This window comes from Mustela nivalis, assembly GCF_964662115.1.
Source record: "Mustela nivalis genome assembly, chromosome: 1".
Lineage (NCBI taxonomy): Eukaryota > Metazoa > Chordata > Mammalia > Carnivora > Mustelidae > Mustela > Mustela nivalis.
In genome coordinates, this window is record NC_139020.1 from 39,191,494 (window position 1) to 39,210,559 (window position 19,066).

A 19,066-nucleotide genomic window follows, 5' to 3' on the forward strand; every position below is an offset into this window, starting at 1 on the left:
CAAGGCTCATCTCTGTTAGAATGCCCCCACGAACCCGCAGAGAGAAGCTTCCCGACACCGCCGACGGTCTTCCACGCTCTGCTGCCACCGCAAGCCCCTGCCTGACACGCCACGCCGCGACCCCGCACACTGGAAGAGCGGGCAACAGCTGAGGTAAGGGCAAAGGCAGCAGCTTCAGGCGCCGCAGTGCGCAGGCGCTTGCGCCTAATGCGCAGGCGCCGCCTAGAAGTGACTTCTCCAAAAAGTGTCTTAGTTCTCGGTCACCTGAGCCCGGGGCGACTCCGCTGCGGCAGGCTTCGCGGATACCCGCCTTCCGCGGGTCCTGTCTGGAGACCCCGCCCTCTTCTCTTGCCCTTCGCTCCGCCACATCAAACCCTCTTAGGGCCTGTCCTTTCCCTCCTGTGCTTTCCCAGCCGGGGTCGGACCGGACCGGGCCGAGCCGGGCAGCCCAGACGCGGTCCCTGACCATGGCGTCTCTCTTCAAGAAGAAAACCGTGGATGGTGAGTTCAGGCCGGGCCAAAGGGGCCCTGCTCTGCGTTTCCCTGGCGTGTTTTGGGGGCTTCCGGCCACGGTTCTTTCAGCTGTCCCTGGGGGCGGGGCTGGATCAAGTGGCCCCACAGGTGACCGCCCTCGTGCGTCACTTCTCTGCTTCCCCATCTCTGCTGACTCGCCACACCTCATCCTCACCTGAATAATCTGGCTGCTTCTCTCTGTAACACACACACACACACACACACATACACACACACACCACCTTTTCGGCTCCCTTTCGCGCCCCCCCCCCCGTTTTTCCTTTAGCGAGACCTTGAGCATTTCGAGGAGTCAGGATGCTGCTGGCCCTTGAGTGTCATTAGACGATGATTTGATGCATTTCTTGTTGGTTTCATCTGTTGGTTTGTTGCTTCTTCAGTTTGGAGCTGTATGACTTATACAGGCTTACAAACAGGAAAACTGTTCAGCTGGGGGAGGGGATAACAGGCTCCAGTTAGGAAATGAACCTGGGTCGGGGTCGACTTGCCCTTAAAGAGTATCCCATCCAGAGAGATGTGAAACAACTGCTTCTTTACTGACTCCAGGAGAAATATTAGAGAAACCAAAGGGAAGTGCCTTGAGTTTAGTTTTCATAATGTATTTTTCCTTCCCTGTGATTATCTTTTGCTGTCTCAAGTAAGATGTGGTATGTATTATCTGCATAGAAGTTTACATTTTTATATATTTGGCATGGTTTCAGACATTTAGTTCAGTGTCATATTAAGGGGAAAAATGAATAGAGAAATCTACAAATTGGTGTTTATGAGCAATTACTGTAATATGTATATGTAACACTGATTAATTACTCTTGATATATTCATTGACTGCCACCAGGAATCAAATTCATTCAAGTAACTTAAAAATTCTGTTTCCTATTACATGTTGAGTCTAGGTTGCTGTTGGTTCAACCAAAGAATCACTTCTTTGTAAGGATCTAACCCAGCCACAAAAGGAGCAGTGGTAGCTAGACAGTGATTGGTACAAACAGGGTGCTGAGTCCAGACCTGGGGTAACTCCTTCATTCCTTTGTATTGACTGTTCCAGCAACACTATTTTGGGGAGGATAACAAAGACATCACTTTTTCTCTGCCACTCTCCCCCTCACTTCAACACATAATGTAATGTTAGTCCTGATTTAGTACACAGCATAATACATTTTTGCCTACCTTGAGTGGGTGAAAAACCTTTTTTCGATTTATGGACTTTTTATTAACTAAGAAATACCATTTACAGTACCTGGACATACCTTTCAAGTTGGTATAGGATATAGTACAATTATGTGAGATGGATTTTATTTGAGAATGCCTTCTAATCTTTAAGGGGGCACTTCAATGTTTCAGTACCAGTATTGTGGTTTCTAATTACTGTATAGTACTTCAGGGGGGGAACAGATTTATCTTTTGTTTCAGTTTTATATAGTGAGAATTTACTAAACAGAGGAAAAGAGTTGTACCTTTGTTACTGTGACATTACAAATTATATTTTAAAAAACTTCATAATATTAAAGGCCAAACAGCTTTAATTGCTTAATATATGTCAGATATTTTCAAAGATATAAATACCAGTTCTATATTCTCATCACTGTGCTTCTTGGTGCTTTTGGAAGCCTAGTAACTATTGTACTTGAAGTAAAGAACAGAATTTAAAAAAAAGTGAAGATGTGCAGTGGAGATTTTTAACTGTATACTCATTTGCACTTGGGTTAATTTATCCAAGAAATAATGTTTTTTGCTAAATAGATTTATTTGTGAAAATAAAGTCTTAAGGACTTTAGCTAGGAGCTGTACTACAGATATAAAGATCTGCATGTGAAATTTCTGAATGTAAATTTGGCCACCATGTACATTTACTATAACTACCAAACTGCATACTTGATTTTTTTTTTACATTATTATGTCAGTTCAGATCACTTAATGCCATTTTAATTATAGATTTATACTTTTATTCTGATATAGAGCTTTATTAATGTTTTTACTCCTTGTTTTATTAAAAAGAAGGTGTTTTGTTTAAAAGGTGACAGCATTCTTCTTAGCAGTAATGAGGCTATATATTATGAAATGTAATGTATTTTTATGGATTTCTTGCAGATCCTTGGACTCGTTGATTATTGATCATAAGATCTTTTGCTGTATGCTGCCTTTTTATCTGTTTCAGCAGTAATGAAATTCTGATATATAAGGGAGATATGTAACCACATAGATCTGGAGAATAATTGAATCTTTTTGTCTCTTTGGATTGGCTGGAAGAGTTGCATACTATATCATTAAAGACTACTGCACTTGTAAATTAGAAAGGGAGACAACATTACAGCACTTATTACTATTCAGAGTTATGTTTAATTCATCTTGACACAAAGATGAACAAGTCTCTGCAGTATATACTTTGTTGCAAAAATTAATGAGAATTGTACCTCAATGCCATAGAAGATAAAGATATCTCTGAATTTGAAATTACAATTGAGTATTTGGTTTTTCTTTTACCAATTTATAAAGTATACTTATATACATAGGTTAAAGTGTTCACAGTATTGTTTTTTCCCCCAAGTAGACTAATGGTGACCTATTTATTGTTTATTGAAACTAATTATGAACCTGTGAATCAGGATGCCATGAGGATTTGTCATAAATGAACAACTAAATATGTCTTTTAAAAAGTGAAAAATTTTCAGCATTATATAATTGTTGTCTCTTATCCTCAGTAAAGGCAAATTTGAGGTCCTCTTCAAAGCCAGCACTGTGATAGCATTTTGTATGCAGCATCTTATACTTAATTCACAGAGAATTTAGAAGATACGTACTACTATCATCCTCACTTTATAGGTGAGGAAATTGGGATACAAAGGACTAAGTAATTTGCCCAAGGTTACACAACATAGTGGCAGAACCAGGACATCATCCCTTGAGTATTATCATTGGTAATATTTTCTTATTAGAGATCCTATGGCACGGTTTATTTTGCTGTTCTTCCTAGTATATGGAATTCTCAACTTTTGGTAGGTACTGTGTAATGGTAACCATTTATCTGTGAACCAGGCTCTTTTTTTCCTGGAATCAGTGGTAGAACTTTAATTTCAAATAGTAGTAGAACTAGAAAAATCCTCCTTTCCCTGATTCTCCCCCTGACCAGGGTTTTTTAGGAAGTATTGTCCACTGTCTTTTTTTCTCTTCTTGTTGTCTCCCATTCCTACCCCTTTAATTCTCAGACCACCCCCAAATTCTGTGGCAGTTTGCTTTACAGCTTAAGCAGTGAGATCTTGCTAAGATCATCAATAACTCCTCGATTGTCAAAATGGCCATTTTTTTAGTGATCACCTCTTGGGCCTATGTTTTGCATTTGATCCTAATAATAATTTATTTATTGAAATTCTCTTTTGGCTTTCATGAAACTCTTTAATATTTTCCTCAAATTCCTCTAACCGCTCTTTTTCTTTCTCCTTTCAGGCTTTTTTTTTTTTTTTTTTTCCTTCCTTCCTTTTTCTTTTTTTAACCCTGCTTCCTAAATGTTAGTGTTGTCCTTGCTTCCATCTTGGGCTGCCACTTTTCTAACTGTACACTCTCTCCCTGCATGATCTTATCCAAAGTCTTACTATTTTAGTTATTACCTAAGTGCTGATAGATACCAAATTTGTAACTCTAGTTCTTTTTTTCTGAGTTTCAGACCAGTGATTTGCTGAGTATCTCTACCTAGAGGTCCCAAAGTACCCCAATCTGAAGAGATTCTAAACAATTCACCACCATCTCCTTTAAGTCAGTTCCTTTCCTGAGTTTCCTCTTCCAGTGTTGGCAAGTCTTGATATTGCCTCCTACCTTTAATTAATTACCACGTTCTGCTCCTTTTGCCTCTTAAATATTTGACACACATGATTTTCCACTGTTTGCCTACAACTCCTGCTCTAATACAGATCCCATTTTTCTTGTAATTTTATTACATCACCTTCTGCTTTTCTTTCTGTAGCTTCATAACTCTTAAGTTGTTCATCTACAGAGTTGCCTTGTGATTTGATCTACCTAAAACCCAAATCAGACTATGCTACTCCTCAGTGTAAACCCCTTTATTATATCACTGGTACCAACACGATCAATGAGAGCTCTTTAATAAGGCACATGTGGCCTTCTTGATCTGGTCCCTTCTTCCTGTCATGTATCTGAACATTTTACTGTTCAGCAGTATTGTCCTTATATTCATCAGGACATACCATACCAAACTCTTTCTCTCTCTGACATATTTTTGGTCATGATGTCCATATGCATATAACCATCTTTTTCCTTCGTCTGGCTAACCTGTACTATGTCAGGTGTTTTTCTTCTCTGAGAACTTTTCTCCAATGCCACCTCAAACTGTGTTAAGTATCTCACTTCCTTTTTTTTAAGCCTCTGCTTCCTGACTTGCATTCATGGAACTAAAGGATATCCTTGTGTACTTCCAAAGTTGGATTATATTTATTCGGAGTTTTTCCTAAATTGCATTTATGCAAGGTAGCAGAGTCTCTTCAGCATACATGGAAGTATCTCTGGAGCAGTTTATCGTTTAGAGACAAAATTTGAAAATAATAGTATTTACTAACCCAAAGCAGTGTTTCCGGCATTCAGAGCTTATTATAATCTACATCCATGTATTACTGCCACCTCCATGCAAGTTTAGACAAAATTTGAGGAACCCTACTGATAGAAGAGGAGCAAGCTTCTTGGTTTTGGCGGTATTGGGATTGTATACATGTGTGCTAGTAGTCCAGGGTTCAGGATGTGTGAAGCTTTGACTAACTTGGGATACATCTCCTGTCAAAGGGTAGTTGAGACATTTGTGTTATCTTAAGAGAGAAGAAAATCTACCATCTATATAACTGAATCCCCTCCAGAACTCTTCTACTTTCTTCCAAATAAGATAGAACAGTCTGGTGCTACCTGTTATATACCTAGGTCTTCCCTAGGATGCTGTGTGTTCCCTTAGTGCTTATTATTCTGAATATTTAAAAACTCAAATTTTACTTGCTGTTTGGCCCCTACATTCTTGGCACACCAAAGAAAAATAATTGAACATGGGATTCATTCAGAAGCACAGTACTCTCTTTTGAGAATTTTTCTGAGTTAAAGTTCTCCATACTTTTTGGTATGGAGATGGATGGATACCATCCATGGATATTTCTGTAGGAAAATGTCTCCCCTTTGTATTTCTGCATCCATAGCATGACCCCAAAGAGTGGTATATCTTTTCATGCTACTATTTTCTACCTTCCAGTCCATAGGTCTGTGAAACTTCCCTTTTATAGGATCTTTCCTTCTTGTTCCCACTTTTATCTAAAGTGAGAAAATGCTCTCTCACAATTTCCTGAACTGAAGCTGTTATTGATGATGGTACCAAAGCCTGTGTCTTTGAGGACCACATGAGACCTGAAGATCTACTAACATAGAGCCCATATGAAGACCTTCCTTCAGCTCTGGAAAACACTGATATTTTACTAATAAACTAATCTGAATGAATTTCTCAGTATTTGAGTGACTTGAGATTTTACTGGAGGGAGGGAGGGGAGCATTCCTTTCATGCTACCATAAGGCTAGACTCCTATTTTCTCTTTAGTATTCCATCTCCTCTTTCCAAGAAAGTCCTGCTGAGTTTTTCAACTTCAGCCTAGTTTTTAAATGGCTGGTTGGCTCCCAGGACTGTATGTAGGAGAAATCTGTTGGCACAATCCTCCACAATCCTTTCAGTTTCCCCCTAGTTGTTTTTTGTTCTTATTTTTTCTTTACCGTGTATCAGAACTGGTTAATTAAGCTGATGCCATTCCTCCCTGATATTTTTGATGCATAGTTTCCAAACCCTTGAAACATTTGCTTACATTCCAAGTTCTGATTCCTCCCTCACCCATTCCTCTCATTGTCATTTTCCCTCTGCCTGTCAGTAACTTTGGTTCCCAGAGCCAGCCTTTTTCAGGAAAGGGCCTTAAATGTTTCTTTCTTACCCTTTAGCGTTTGAATTTGTACCATTTGCAGTTTTCTTCTTCTCATCCACCCCAGATGCTAGTACATCCCTGCATAGTCAGGATGCCTTTCCTCTTTACTGTTGGGTGAGCTCCATCACACCCCCTTCACACAGGTGGTTCTTCTGTTCAGTAAGGATCAGGATGTTGCTAATAACCCATTAGTCTGCCTTTCCAGCGCTGTGGACCCACTGCTTCCACTCCCAGCTGCTGCAGAGATTGCAGATAAAATCTAAAGGAGAAGCTCCCTGTCTTCTCAGGTCTTAATCTCCAAAACAAGTTAATAAAAATGGTAACGCAGGATATGCCTTACTTATTCTGTGCTCTTATTTCAATTCCTGTGATCACTGGATTTAGGATAACTGATAAGCAATAAAAATGTATGGATTTCTTTAAAGAAATACATTTAAAAGCAGAAAATATGATATATTAGATTAAAATGTCTTGGCCTTAGAGTAAACATAACCTTATAGCAAAGAACAAAACCTGAATATGGTAGAGTGGATGCTGTCTAGTACACCAGTGCCTCAAGGCTCCTGGGGCAGAAAACTGAACTACTCTGTAAGCTTGAGATGGGCCACCTCCTTTTCCCCAAAGGAAAGGCACTTTAAACATATTTAACATATAACTCAAAAAGAAATGAATGCCTGTATTTAGAGTTGATAATTACTTTTTGCCTTAATCCTTAAATGTGCAAATTATATGTAAATAAGCAGGGCCAGGAAGGACAGTCATAATTCAAGTTGGGGCCTCGCCTCAAACCCCAGTAGAGAATTCTAGTAAGCTAGGCTGGACCATATGGAGACCCCCTTTATTTTTGTTTTTATTTTTTATTTTCTGACTTTTTTTTTTTCCTGTAAGCAGATAGAGCTTATTGATTCAGAACTAAGGAGAGCAGAATGACCTTTTCTCTCTGTATCTTAAGTCCAAAATTTGAGTCTGTGATAGATGTATATATATTTCACTCAGTAAAAAAGAGCCTGAAAGGCTTAAGTTAGGCTTTTAATGCCTATAGTAGAGCTGGCTTGGGTGTCTCCTAAGTGTTGTGCTGGGTATGGGTGAGAAAGAGGGTGGTGGTTTGGGGCGGCCTCTGGACTCTTTTCTGCCTCACCAAATGGTAGCAAAGAACATATCATAGTCACAGATATGTATCATTGCCATTTTCACAATGTGAAAGTTCTTTATTACCACCTATTATGAAGTGTTTCACAGCAACCCCACAAGGTAGATAAATTGCTAGAATATAAAAACTTGGGCATATTCTTTTGCCTAGAGAAAGAAGCAGGGATGGACAGGAGCCAAGCACTCTATCTCCTAGATTCAGTAATACCCAGTACATGTTTCTGTCATTGTCTTGACTTGGAATGAAAAAAGGGAAAAGCAGAAAATTATTAGGGAAATACCTGGTTATTACAGTGTTTTATTTTTCCACTGTATAAACAGATCTGACATAGTCAAGGTTCATGGTTACATTATCAACCATCTTTCTTGGTAACCAGTGGAGTTTATTATACATCTTAAAGAAATGTATTAACTATGCCTGTAAGACACATTCTTTTACATTTAAATATGTTTGCACTCTTGCAGATCACTGCTAAATACACATTGGGGTAGTAGTTGGCATGAAGTGTGGTGGGAATACAAGTAGAATAAAGAAAATACTGTGCTCCTTGCTCTTAAAGTGCTTGTAATCTTGGGAGGAAATCCAACCTACCAAAAAATAAATATAATGGAAAATAAACTTGGCCTAAAAACATTAAAAGTGTCTTAGAATCTGTTATTAGTCCCTCTGAATTTATCTAGGAGACCAAATCATTAAATGTGGATTTAACATAGGGATTGCTTTTATTAAAAAAAAGTTGAGAGTAATATGTTTGTTTTGTAGGATTATGCCTATCATCTTATATGAAGAAAATGTTTTACTCTCTTTTCTTACTTACCATAATATGTTTTAATGTGTTATGACTATATTTTAGTATGCAACATTAGGTGCTCTCAGTTTATAGCTTAGAACTGTTTAAATATTAATATGTCTATTAACTATGGGGCTATGGAATATGCAGTAGTTAATTTTCTTTATTTTTCTTTCTCTAATGTACTGTGACAGTTATGGTACACATAGTTATATAAAATTAAGAAAAGAGAAGTAAAACTATTTTGATTAAGGTACATGTTTTGGTAAAATTTCGTGTCATAAGTAGTGTTTTCCCAACAGAGATGGCTATATCTATTTTCTGCTCTCATTCTCTGACATCAACTGTTGGGTCCAAAAAGTCAGTCAATCCTCACACTCTGGAGTTAGCACAGACACCGCAAGTTCAGGGCTCAGGCCTCCAGGACTGTCCTCATCCTGGATGCGAGTCATAAGTCCCAGTTGGCCACGAGTACTTCTGACTAACCAGTTGTAAATTCTAGAGTCCCCATAACTTCCTCCACAGTTTGATAATTTGCTAGAACAACCGTTAGAACTCAGGAATAGCCAAATGGAAGCAAAGTTTTGGAGGCTGCAAGTGGCACAGAGCTTTCACGCCCTTTTCAAGCATGTTGCTCTCCCAGCACATCAGTATGTTTTTCACCAACCCAGAAGCTGTCCTAATATCTTTATTCAGGAGTTTTTATAACCCAGTCAGTCTTCAGTTCCACTCCCTTCTCCTGAGGTCAGTTGAAGGGAGCGGTGCTGAACTTCCTACCCTCTATTCAAGCATTTGGTCTTTCTGGTAGCCAGTCCCCTCCAGAAACTACCTACGGGTACCCTTTCTTGAGTTAAAAGATATTCCTACCACTAAGGAAATTCCAAGGGTTTTAGGAGTTCTGTGCCAGGAACTTAAGACAAAGATCAAATATATACTTTTTATCATATATGATACCACCCTATAATGAGAAAATATATATTGATAGAATTCGAAATCTTAGCAGTCAAGGCTTTCAGCGATTGCTTTGCATCTGTGTCAGTTATTTGATCACAATTTGGCTTGTCAGTGTGGTGGCTTCTTTTTCACTTCTGTACTCTGTGGCTTTAGAAGATCCTCATCACTATCTCATTGTTACCATTTCATTTCATGCTAGATGAGTTTAGGAAGTTGTCAGTACACCAAGATGTTATAATCCAGAGTTCATTATAATTTCATAGTTTTAAATACAAAATATATTTTCTGTTGAAAGAGTAGGGTAAATGGTGAATGTTTTTATACCAATTCATTGGCTTTGGCAAGATAGTATGCTATGTTCAAAAGAAGAAAATTGGGAGTATTGAGGATGAAAAGGCCGATGATTGCTTTTAAATCTAGGGAAATGAGAACTTTGCTGTTCAGTGTCTACAGATGCCAGAGGAAAGATAATGTGTACTGTGGACCGAATTGTATGCTCCAAAATTCATATGTTAAAGTCCTAACCCAAATGTGACTGTATTTGGAGATAAGGTATGTAAAGAGGTAATTGAGGTTAAATGAGATTATGAAGGCAAAGCCCTAATCCAATAGGAGGGTGACTTTATAAGAAGAGGAAAGAGGCACCAGGGATGGGCACACTCAGGTAAAGGCCATATGAGGACACAGCAAGAAGGCAGCCATGTGCAGGCTAAAGAGAGAGGCCTGGGGAAAAATCAAACCTGCCAGTGCCTTGATCTTGGACTTCGAGCTTCCAGATCTGTGAGAAAATTAGTTTCTCTTGTTTAAACTACCCAGTCTTTGATATTTATTACAGCAGTCTTAGGAAACACAAATTGTGACAATAGAATTACAGCCAGTGCTCCACCAATATAATGTTAGTGAGAAACAGAGTATGCAAAGGTGGGGAAATAGATGTCTTATAAGGAGGAGCTCTGGCATTGTAACTTTTATTTAGAAAGTCATTGTAGTTGATTAGTTATATCTTATGTAATGACTTGAAATGTTTTTCATTGTATATTTTTATTAATACAGATCTATATTTATAAGGATTATGTCTCTGATAACTTTATTTCTTGTTTGTCTGAAAGGCTTCACAGCATAATACAGTAGTTAAAATCAGAGGCCCTGGAATCAGACCGCCTGTATATGAATCCTAGTACTGTTTCTTCCTTGGACAGATTATCTCACCTAATGTCAATTCCCTGCTCTGAAATAAGTGAGATAATAGTACTTACCTTTGTGGTGGTTGTAAACCTCTTAGTATACTGCCTATTCTTCAACGTAAGCGCCTATCTTTATTCTGTGTAAAGTTTTATATTATACACAGGAATGTGTAGAAATAAGTTGTGATGTTCCATCAGCAAAAGGAAAATGGATGTTGGCTCTATTGTTTTATTTGAGGTGAAATTCACATAATATTAACCACTTTAGAGTGAACAACAGTTCAGTGGCATTTAGTACTTTCACAATGGTGTATAACCATCACTTCTAGTTCCAAAACATCATTACCTCACAGTAAAATCCTGTACAAGTAAAGCGGTGCTCAGCATTTTCTTCTCTCCCCAATCCCTGGAAAATACCAGTCTGCTTTCTGTCCTTATGGACTTATATAATTTGATATTTCATATGAACAAGTCATAAAATGTGACCATTTATATCTGGCTTCTTTCACTTAGTATGATATTTTGGAGGTTTTGGATATTCACGTTGTAGTATGTATTAGTACTCCTTTCTTTTTACACTCCATCTCTCTAATACCTAGAAGTGGAATTGCTGGGTCATATGGTAATTTTATGTTTATCTTTTTGAGGAGGCACCAAATTGTTATCCACAGTGTCTGAAACAATTTACATTCCTATTGGCAATATATAAGGGTACCGGTCTTCACATCCTTATTAACACTTGCATTTTTCCATTTTTGTTTTTTCATTACAGCCATTCTGGTGTGTGTGTAGTATCTCTCCTTTCCCTTACGACTAATGATGCTGAGCATCTTCTTTTTGTATTTATTGGCCATTTCTGTATCTCCTTTGGATAAGTATCTATTCAGGTCCTTCAACCATTTTTAATTAGATTGTCTTGTTTTTAAATTATTAAGAGTTCTTTATATATCTTAGATACTAGACTCTTTAACATATGTATAGTTTGTATATAGTTTCACTCTTTTTGTGAAATATCTTTCCACTTTTCCTTTGGTGCACAGCCTTTAAGTTGCATGAAGTGTCTGTTTTTTCTTTTGTTGCTCATGCTTTTAGAGTCAAATCTAAGAATCTGTTGCCAAGTCCCAGATTATATAGATTTACTCCCATTTATTCTAAGAATTGTATGATTTCAGTTTTATATTTGGGTCAATTTTTTAAAAAAGATTTTATTTATGTATTTATTTCTTAAATACTATTATTATTATTTTTAATTGTGCATGGGCACATGAACGGTGGGAGGGGCAGAAGGAGAGGGAGAGAATCTCAAGCTGACTCCACTTTGAGCATGGAGCCTGATGTGGGCTCAATCTCATGATCTCGAGTTCATGACCTGAGCTGAAATTAAGAGTTGGACCCTAACTGACTGAGCCACCTACGTGCCCCTAATTAATTTTTTAGATACACTGTGATGTAGGGGCCCAATTTCTTTTTTTTTCTTTTTTTCATGTGGACATCCTGTTGTCCCAGTGCCATTTGATGAAGAGACTATTCTTCTGTTGTTACTACTATTTTTAAATCTACTTCTTGACTAGAAAGGAACTCTAATGAAGTAATTAAGATTACTGGATCCAAATCTGGCATTACTGCTTATGACCTTGTGACTTTTGGCCTGATAAAGAGAGATCAGTTTTGGAAAGAATTACCATCAATATTTGTGATTTTTTTTTAAATTTAACTTATTTATTTGATACACAGAGATCACAAGTAGGCAGAGAAGCAGGCAGAGGGAGAGAAGGGGGAGGAAGCAGGCTCCCTGCTGAGCAGAGAGCCTAATGCGGAGCTCGATCCCAGGACCCTGAGATCATGACCAGAGTCAAAGGAGAGGCCTAACCCAATGAGCCACCCAGGTGCCCCAATATTTGTGATATTTTTTTTTAAAGATTTTATTTATTTGTCAGAGAGAGAGAGAGGGAGAGAGAGCATGAGCACAGGCAGAAAGAATGGCAGACAGAGGCAGAGGGAGAAGCAGGCTCCCTGCCGAGCAAGGAGCCGGATGTGGGACTCGGTCCCAGGATGCTGGGATCATAACCTGAGCTGAAAGCAGCTGTTTAACCAACTGAGCCATCCAGGCGTCCCTATTTGTGATTTTTAAAGAAATAACTATTTAGTAACAACTAACCCAAATTATGGTCCATGAGGCCTAGACTAATACTAATTCTTCAAAAGATGGGAGTAATGAATCCAGATGAGTTGAAATAAGTTAGAAAAACATTATGAGGGTGCCTGGGTGGCTCAGTGGGTTAAGCCGCTGCCTTCGGCTCGGGTCATGATCTCAGGGTCCTGGGATCGAGCCCCGAATCGGGCTCTCTGCTCAGCACGGAGCCTGCTTCCTTCTCTCTCTCTGCCTGCCTCTCTGCCTGCTTGTCATCTCTCTCTCTGTCAAATAAATAAATAAAATCTTTAAAAAAAAAAAAGAAAAGAAAAACATTACGATTGAGTGGCAATTCAATAGTATATTATGTATGTTAAATACACCTTACCGACTGTCATTATTTTATGAATAAGAAATTTGAAGTTTAGAATATTAACTGATTTTGCTGAGGTATCATCATGCAATGAGCCAATGGTAGAGGGAGGATTCAAATCCTGCCTCATTGGAAGGTCTGCTGCTTCACGCTACTTAATGTAGAAAAAAGGATTTAATAAACACATGATCTGTCTTCCTTCCTGGAATTTCATAAAATACTACAGTAAGAAGAGATGAAAAGTGTGTGTGTGTGTGTGTGTGAGAGTGAGAGAGAGAGAGACATATATGTGTGCCACATAAAACATTGCATACAATCAGTTTTCTAAGGGAATATTTTATTGTGATTTATATATACTTTTGGTTAAACTTCTGACTGTAGCATATCTGTACTTTTATAATTCTTTATATAATTAATATTTATAATCCAAGTATTAATTTTTGACTAATCTTTTAGTATATTGAATGCAAAAATTTTAACATCTAGTAAATCGTTTTCTTCTTCTCTTTTTTAAATTAAGGTCTCCAAGTCTAATATTTCAAATATTATTGAAAAAAACTTTGGAATTCATACATTTAGGTTTCTTTTGTGGTTCTCTTAGATGTAATAAAGGAACAGAATCGAGAATTACGAGGTACACAGAGGGCTATAATCAGAGATCGAGCAGCTTTAGAGAAACAAGAAAAACAGCTGGTAAGTAGAACATTAAATTTCAGTATAACTTTTCAAACAAATTTGGAAATTAGTGTTAGAATAATTAGCTAACTAAGAAAAAGACACATGGCAGGTGGTAAGTGATTTACTAAGAAATGGCATTTACCGTCTTCCTGCATTTTCTGCTTACCTTTGTTGATTCTGTCATTCTGCTCACTTTTATCAGGATTCTGTGAATTCTGCTGGTTATAAAATCAAATTATTCTTCAATTTGTAGAAGTCATGAATGCCTAGGAGGAAGTATTGCTCAAAACACAGCTACTTCATTCTCAGTTAACAACAAAGACAAAATAGTCCTGAATAGCAAGAAAGGGTTAGAAGAAATAATTATGTGGACTCATAGGTATCTTACTTGATTTTTGGTGATTATTGTGTCTGTGATAATGAATGTAGTTTTTAAAAATTAGATTATCTGGTCCATTTTTAAATATTTTTATGTTATGTTTTTAAAATGTGTATTTAATATGGCTTCCTTTACTCATCATAATTATTTTGAGATTAATATTGTAACATAATCAGTATTAATTTTTTTTATTTACTTCATTATATGGATGTTTCACAGTTTATTTATCTGCTCATCAGCTAGTGGACATTTGGGTTATTTCCAGGTTTGGGCTCTTTTGAATAAAGTTGCTATAAGGATGCAATTGAAGTCTTTGTGTGCACATATGTTTTCGTTCCTCTTGGGTGTATTCCTAGGAGTGGGATTGCTGGATCATAGGGTAAATGTATGTTTAACTGTGTGAGAAACTGCTAGACAGTTTTGCAAATTGGCTGTAATGTTTTCTGTTCCTACCAGCTGTATATGAAAGTAAAGTTGTTTCCCATCCTGGCCAATAGTTAGAGTTGACAGTCTTTTTACTTTTAGTCATTCTGGTGGCATATAGTGGATTGTCATTTTAAATTGTATTTTGCTAATTTCCATTGATGTTCAGCATCTTATCATGTGCCTTTGTGCCATTTATAGGGCAAAAGTGTTTTTTTTTTTTTTGCCAAAGTGTCTATTAAAATATTTTACCTATTTTTTTATGAATGTTTATTTATTTGTTAGGGTTTTTTATATATTTCAAATACAAGTACCTTACTGCATATATATTTTACAAATACTTTCTTCAGTTATTGTTCTTTTATTTTCCTGATAGTGTCTTTTGTAAAACAGAAGATTTTTATTATTTTTATTTTTTTTAAAGGTTTTTTTTTTTTTTGAATGATCTTATTTATTTGGCAGAGAGAGATGCGGCAAGAGAGGGAACACAAACAGGGGCAGTGGGAGAGGGAGAAGCAGGCTTTCCGCTGAGCAGGGAGCCCAATGTGGGGCTTGATCCCAGGATCCTGGGATCATGACCTGAACCAAAGGCAGACACTTAACGACTGAGCCACCCAGGTGCCCCAGACTTTTATTTTAATCAAGTGCAATATATTTTTCCTTTTCTCTGTGATTAGTACTTTTAGTGTCCCAGGAAAGCTTTCTCTAACCCAAAGTTGCTAGTTTTTCTCTTATGTGTTCCTCTAGAAGTATATTTTAGTTCTTATATTTAGGACTGTGAACCATATTGAATTAAGTTTTACTGTGTTATCAGGTGAGGGTACAGCCTCACTTCTGCATCTGTTGAGATGATGATCATGTAGTTTTTCTTCTTTTGTCTGTTAATGTAGTGAATTACATTTATTGATTTACTAATGCTGAATCAAGCTTTTTCTCCTGGGATAAGCTCCATTGGTAAGACATGTTTTTTTAAAAATATTTTTTCTCAATATGCTGAAATTTTGTAAAGAATATTTTCATCCATGTTCGTGAAAGATACTCATTTGTAGTCATCTCTTCATGCAGTGTCTTTATTTGGTTTTGACATCTGAGTGATGCTGACTTTAAAGCATGAGTTGGTTTCTCTTACTGTTCCTTTACTGGAAGAGTTTGTGTATTTCTTCCTTAAATGTTTGATAGGATTCATCAGTAAAGCGATTGGGAGGGAACTTTTCTTTGTGGATAGGTTTCTAAACTATAAATTCAGTTTTTAGGAAAAAACAGATACAGAATGGATCAGGATAACTGTCTTTTTAAATGAATTTTGGTAGTTAACATTTGTCAAGTGATTTGTCCATGTCTATTAAATTTTAAAATGTAATGACTTGTTATTCATAATATTCCCATATTATCCTTTAACATCTTTAAGAGGGATGCCCTCTTTTGCATCACTTTTTTTTCTTTTTTTTTTTTAAAGATATTATTTATTGTCAGAGAGAGAGAGAGTCACAAGCAGGGAGAGCAGCAGACAAAGGGAGAAGCAGGCTCCCCACTGAGCAGTGAGCCTGACATGGGTCTTGATCCCAGGATCCTGGTATCATGACCTGAGCCTAAGGCAGATGCCCAACCTACTGAGCCACCCAGGCATCCCTCCTTTGCATTCCTAATCTTTGTAATTTGTGTGTTCTCTTTTGTCTCATTTTCCCTCCCAGGCTAATAGCCTGCCAATTTGATCAGTCTCCTACGAAAAATGGCTTTGGATTTCATCAATTTTCTATATTTTTCTTTCCTACTATATAGATTTCTTTTATTGTTTATATTATTATTTCTTTTTAAGATTTTATTTATTTATTTGACAGAGATCACAAGTAGGCAGAGAGGCAGGCAAAGAGAGAGAGAGGGAAGCAGGCTCCCTGCCGAGCAGAGAGCCCGATGCGGAACTCGATCCCAGGACCCTGAGATCATGACCTGAGCCAAAGGCAGCGGCTTAACCCACTGAGCCACCCAGGAGCCCTTGTTTATATTATTTTTACTTGTATTTACTGTTTTACTTTTTTCTACATTCTCAGTTTTCAAGCTTGTGAGATACTTATTTTTTCCAATATAACGTTATTGCTATAAATTTCTCCCTAAGAGCTATTTTAACTGTAACCCACACATTTTGATATGTTGCATTTTCATTTTATTAAATTCAAAAAACTATCTTATTTCTCCTGAGATTTTTTCCAATTCATGACTTATTTAAAACCATGTTGTTTTATTTCTGCTTATTTATAATATTCATTCCTTTCCCTTACTGATTTCCAGTTTAATTTCATTGTGGTTAGAGAACATACTTTGTATGCTTTCAGTCCTCTTCAATTTATTGAGTCTTGTTTTCTGAGCAAAAGATGTTGTGTTTTGGTGATTTCCTTTTTTTTTTTAGTGTACATGTATGAAGTATTCTGCTATTGGTGGTGGCATTTTTATAAATGTTGGTTAGGTCAGGTTGATCATAGTATTTTTTGTAAATATGTATCATTACAGATTCTCTAGCTACTTGTTCTAACAATTATAGCTGTGTACTGGAGAGGAGTGTTGAATACCTCATGCTAATTGTGTGTTTATCCTTTCAGTTCTGTCAGTTGTGCTTCACATATTTTGAAGCGCTGTTCTTAGGTGCATGCATGTATAGGATTGTTTTAACATCTTTATATATTGATTCCTTTGCCATTATGAAATCTCCCTTTTTATTTCTGGTAGTATTCCTTGTTTTCTTGGTTTTTTTGTTTGTTTATTTATCTGATGTTAATGGGCACACTCCAGATTTTCAGATTTTAGTAGGTAATTATAGGGAATATGTTTTCTGTCCTTTTATGTAGGTTTGTTTTTATAATTAAAGTTGGTTTCTTGACATAACATACAGTATAGTTTATATTCTTACATAAAATGACAACTTTTATTGAGGGTTTAGGTGAACCTTCTCACTTGGTATAATTATCTTTATTATTCACTTTAAATCAACCACTGTGCTCTTTTTGTTCTATCCCACCAATTCTTTGTCTTTTTTTTTTTTTTTTTCCCTTTCTTCTACTAACTTTTGGGTTGAACTTTCTTATTTTCTTTCGGGCTCTTTGTAAATACCTTTTTATAGAGTTGCTTTATATTTGTAGATGAAGGTACAAAGTCCCTTGTAAACATGTGGAATAAATTGCCCACTCAAATTAACTATTTTTTTCTGTGACTTTATGACTGTCTCTTCCTTTCTTCATGATCAGGGAGAAAAAAAGCATATAATGTGTGTGTGATTTTTAATTTTTTTTTTCTGAAGTAAATCATTAGGGATTACCTACCTATCAATGATTTTATTCCCAATACTCTCTTTATTTCCTTTTTTAGGAGTTAGAAATTAAGAAAATGGCTAAGATTGGTAATAAAGAAGCTTGCAGAGTTTTAGCCAAACAGCTTGTACATCTACGGAAACAAAAAACAAGAACTTTTGCTGTAAGTTCAAAAGTCACTTCTATGTCGACACAAACAAAAGTGATGAATTCCCAGATGAAGATGGCAGGAGCAATGTCTACTACAGCAAAAGTAAGTGGAACCTTTATATCTATACATTTATGGTTCTATTTAAGACATTTAAGGATTCAAAGGATTCAAATGAGATTTAAAAGTACCTCCTGATTACATGTGGTACAGAATCTGTGTAATATTTAGTAAAAGGAGTTATAATAACAGGTAATCCAGATAACTGCTTTTGGAATTTTTAATTGAAGCATATTACCTTACAATATTAAATTAGTTTCACATGTACATAGATTCTTTATTGATATGTTTTACATTAAAATTTCTTATTTCAGGATATTCTGATTTTTCCAAGATCATGTGTAGTCTTCTAAATTTTTTAAATTGACTTAAAGTGTTGTTTGCTGTTTTCCCTTAAATTCTTAGATTTTTGTCTTATTTCATTAAGCTGTAGGTTTTAATTACTCAGTAATTTGCTCTTGACTCATTTTCATGTTTGTGTCAGAAGGACACATGATTTCTGTCAGAAGGATTTATCAGTTAATTTTATCAGGAACTTACTTGTTTAACTTAGTCTTTATATAAAAAAATAAATGTTTTCACTATAGAATTTAAAGGTCTCTGAGCTGTTTTTAGAGAGGCAGAGTTCGGGGCTGGGGTGGAAGGAGAGGGAGAGAATCTTAATCAGGCTCCACACTCATCAAGGAGCCCAACATGGGTTCTCGACCTCACAACCCTGAGATCATGACCTGAGCCGAAATCAAGAGTTGGATGCTTAACCACCTGAGCCATCCAGGTGCCTTGGAGCTTTTTTGATTTTTTAATAATGAGTCCCTTGATATATAAGAAGTACTATAAGGAATAAGAAGATATTTAAGACAAAGGCCCTATTCTTACAGATTTTATTATTCATTTGGGGATAGGGTGGGGGTAGAGAGCAGGGAGGTTAAGCTATATCTGACAGGGAAAGTACCTACTACATACATCAACATTGCTAAGTTTGAGCTAAGTTTCAGTGAACCGTACAGATCTTTGAACT

At 36.7% G+C, this 19,066-nt stretch overlaps 2 protein-coding genes across 6 annotated transcripts in view; one reads left to right on the plus strand and one right to left on the minus strand.

The window, feature by feature from the left end:
- LOC309871102 (uncharacterized protein) overlaps window positions 1–485 on the minus strand; it is a 54,108-nt gene extending 53,623 nt beyond the window's left edge. For 4 of the 5 annotated variants that reach the window (XR_014315034.1, XM_082743788.1, XM_082743787.1 and 1 more), the window contains exon 1: window positions 1–485. Coding sequence is in view for 3 of the 5 variants with exons in the window: in XM_082743788.1 (XP_082599914.1) it covers window positions 1–469 (469 nt within the window). In the remaining 2 variants the exon portion in view is untranslated. The other variant, XR_014315033.1, reaches the window with a different exon arrangement.
- The window catches only part of CHMP2B (charged multivesicular body protein 2B), a 27,812-nt gene continuing 9,114 nt past the window's right edge, over window positions 369–19,066 (plus strand). The window contains exons 1-3 of the mRNA XM_082743765.1: window positions 369–501; window positions 13,663–13,754; window positions 17,899–18,093. Coding sequence (XP_082599891.1) covers window positions 468–501; window positions 13,663–13,754; window positions 17,899–18,093 — 321 coding nt within the window. The 5' untranslated portion in view covers window positions 369–467. The remainder of the gene's footprint in view (window positions 502–13,662; window positions 13,755–17,898; window positions 18,094–19,066) is intronic.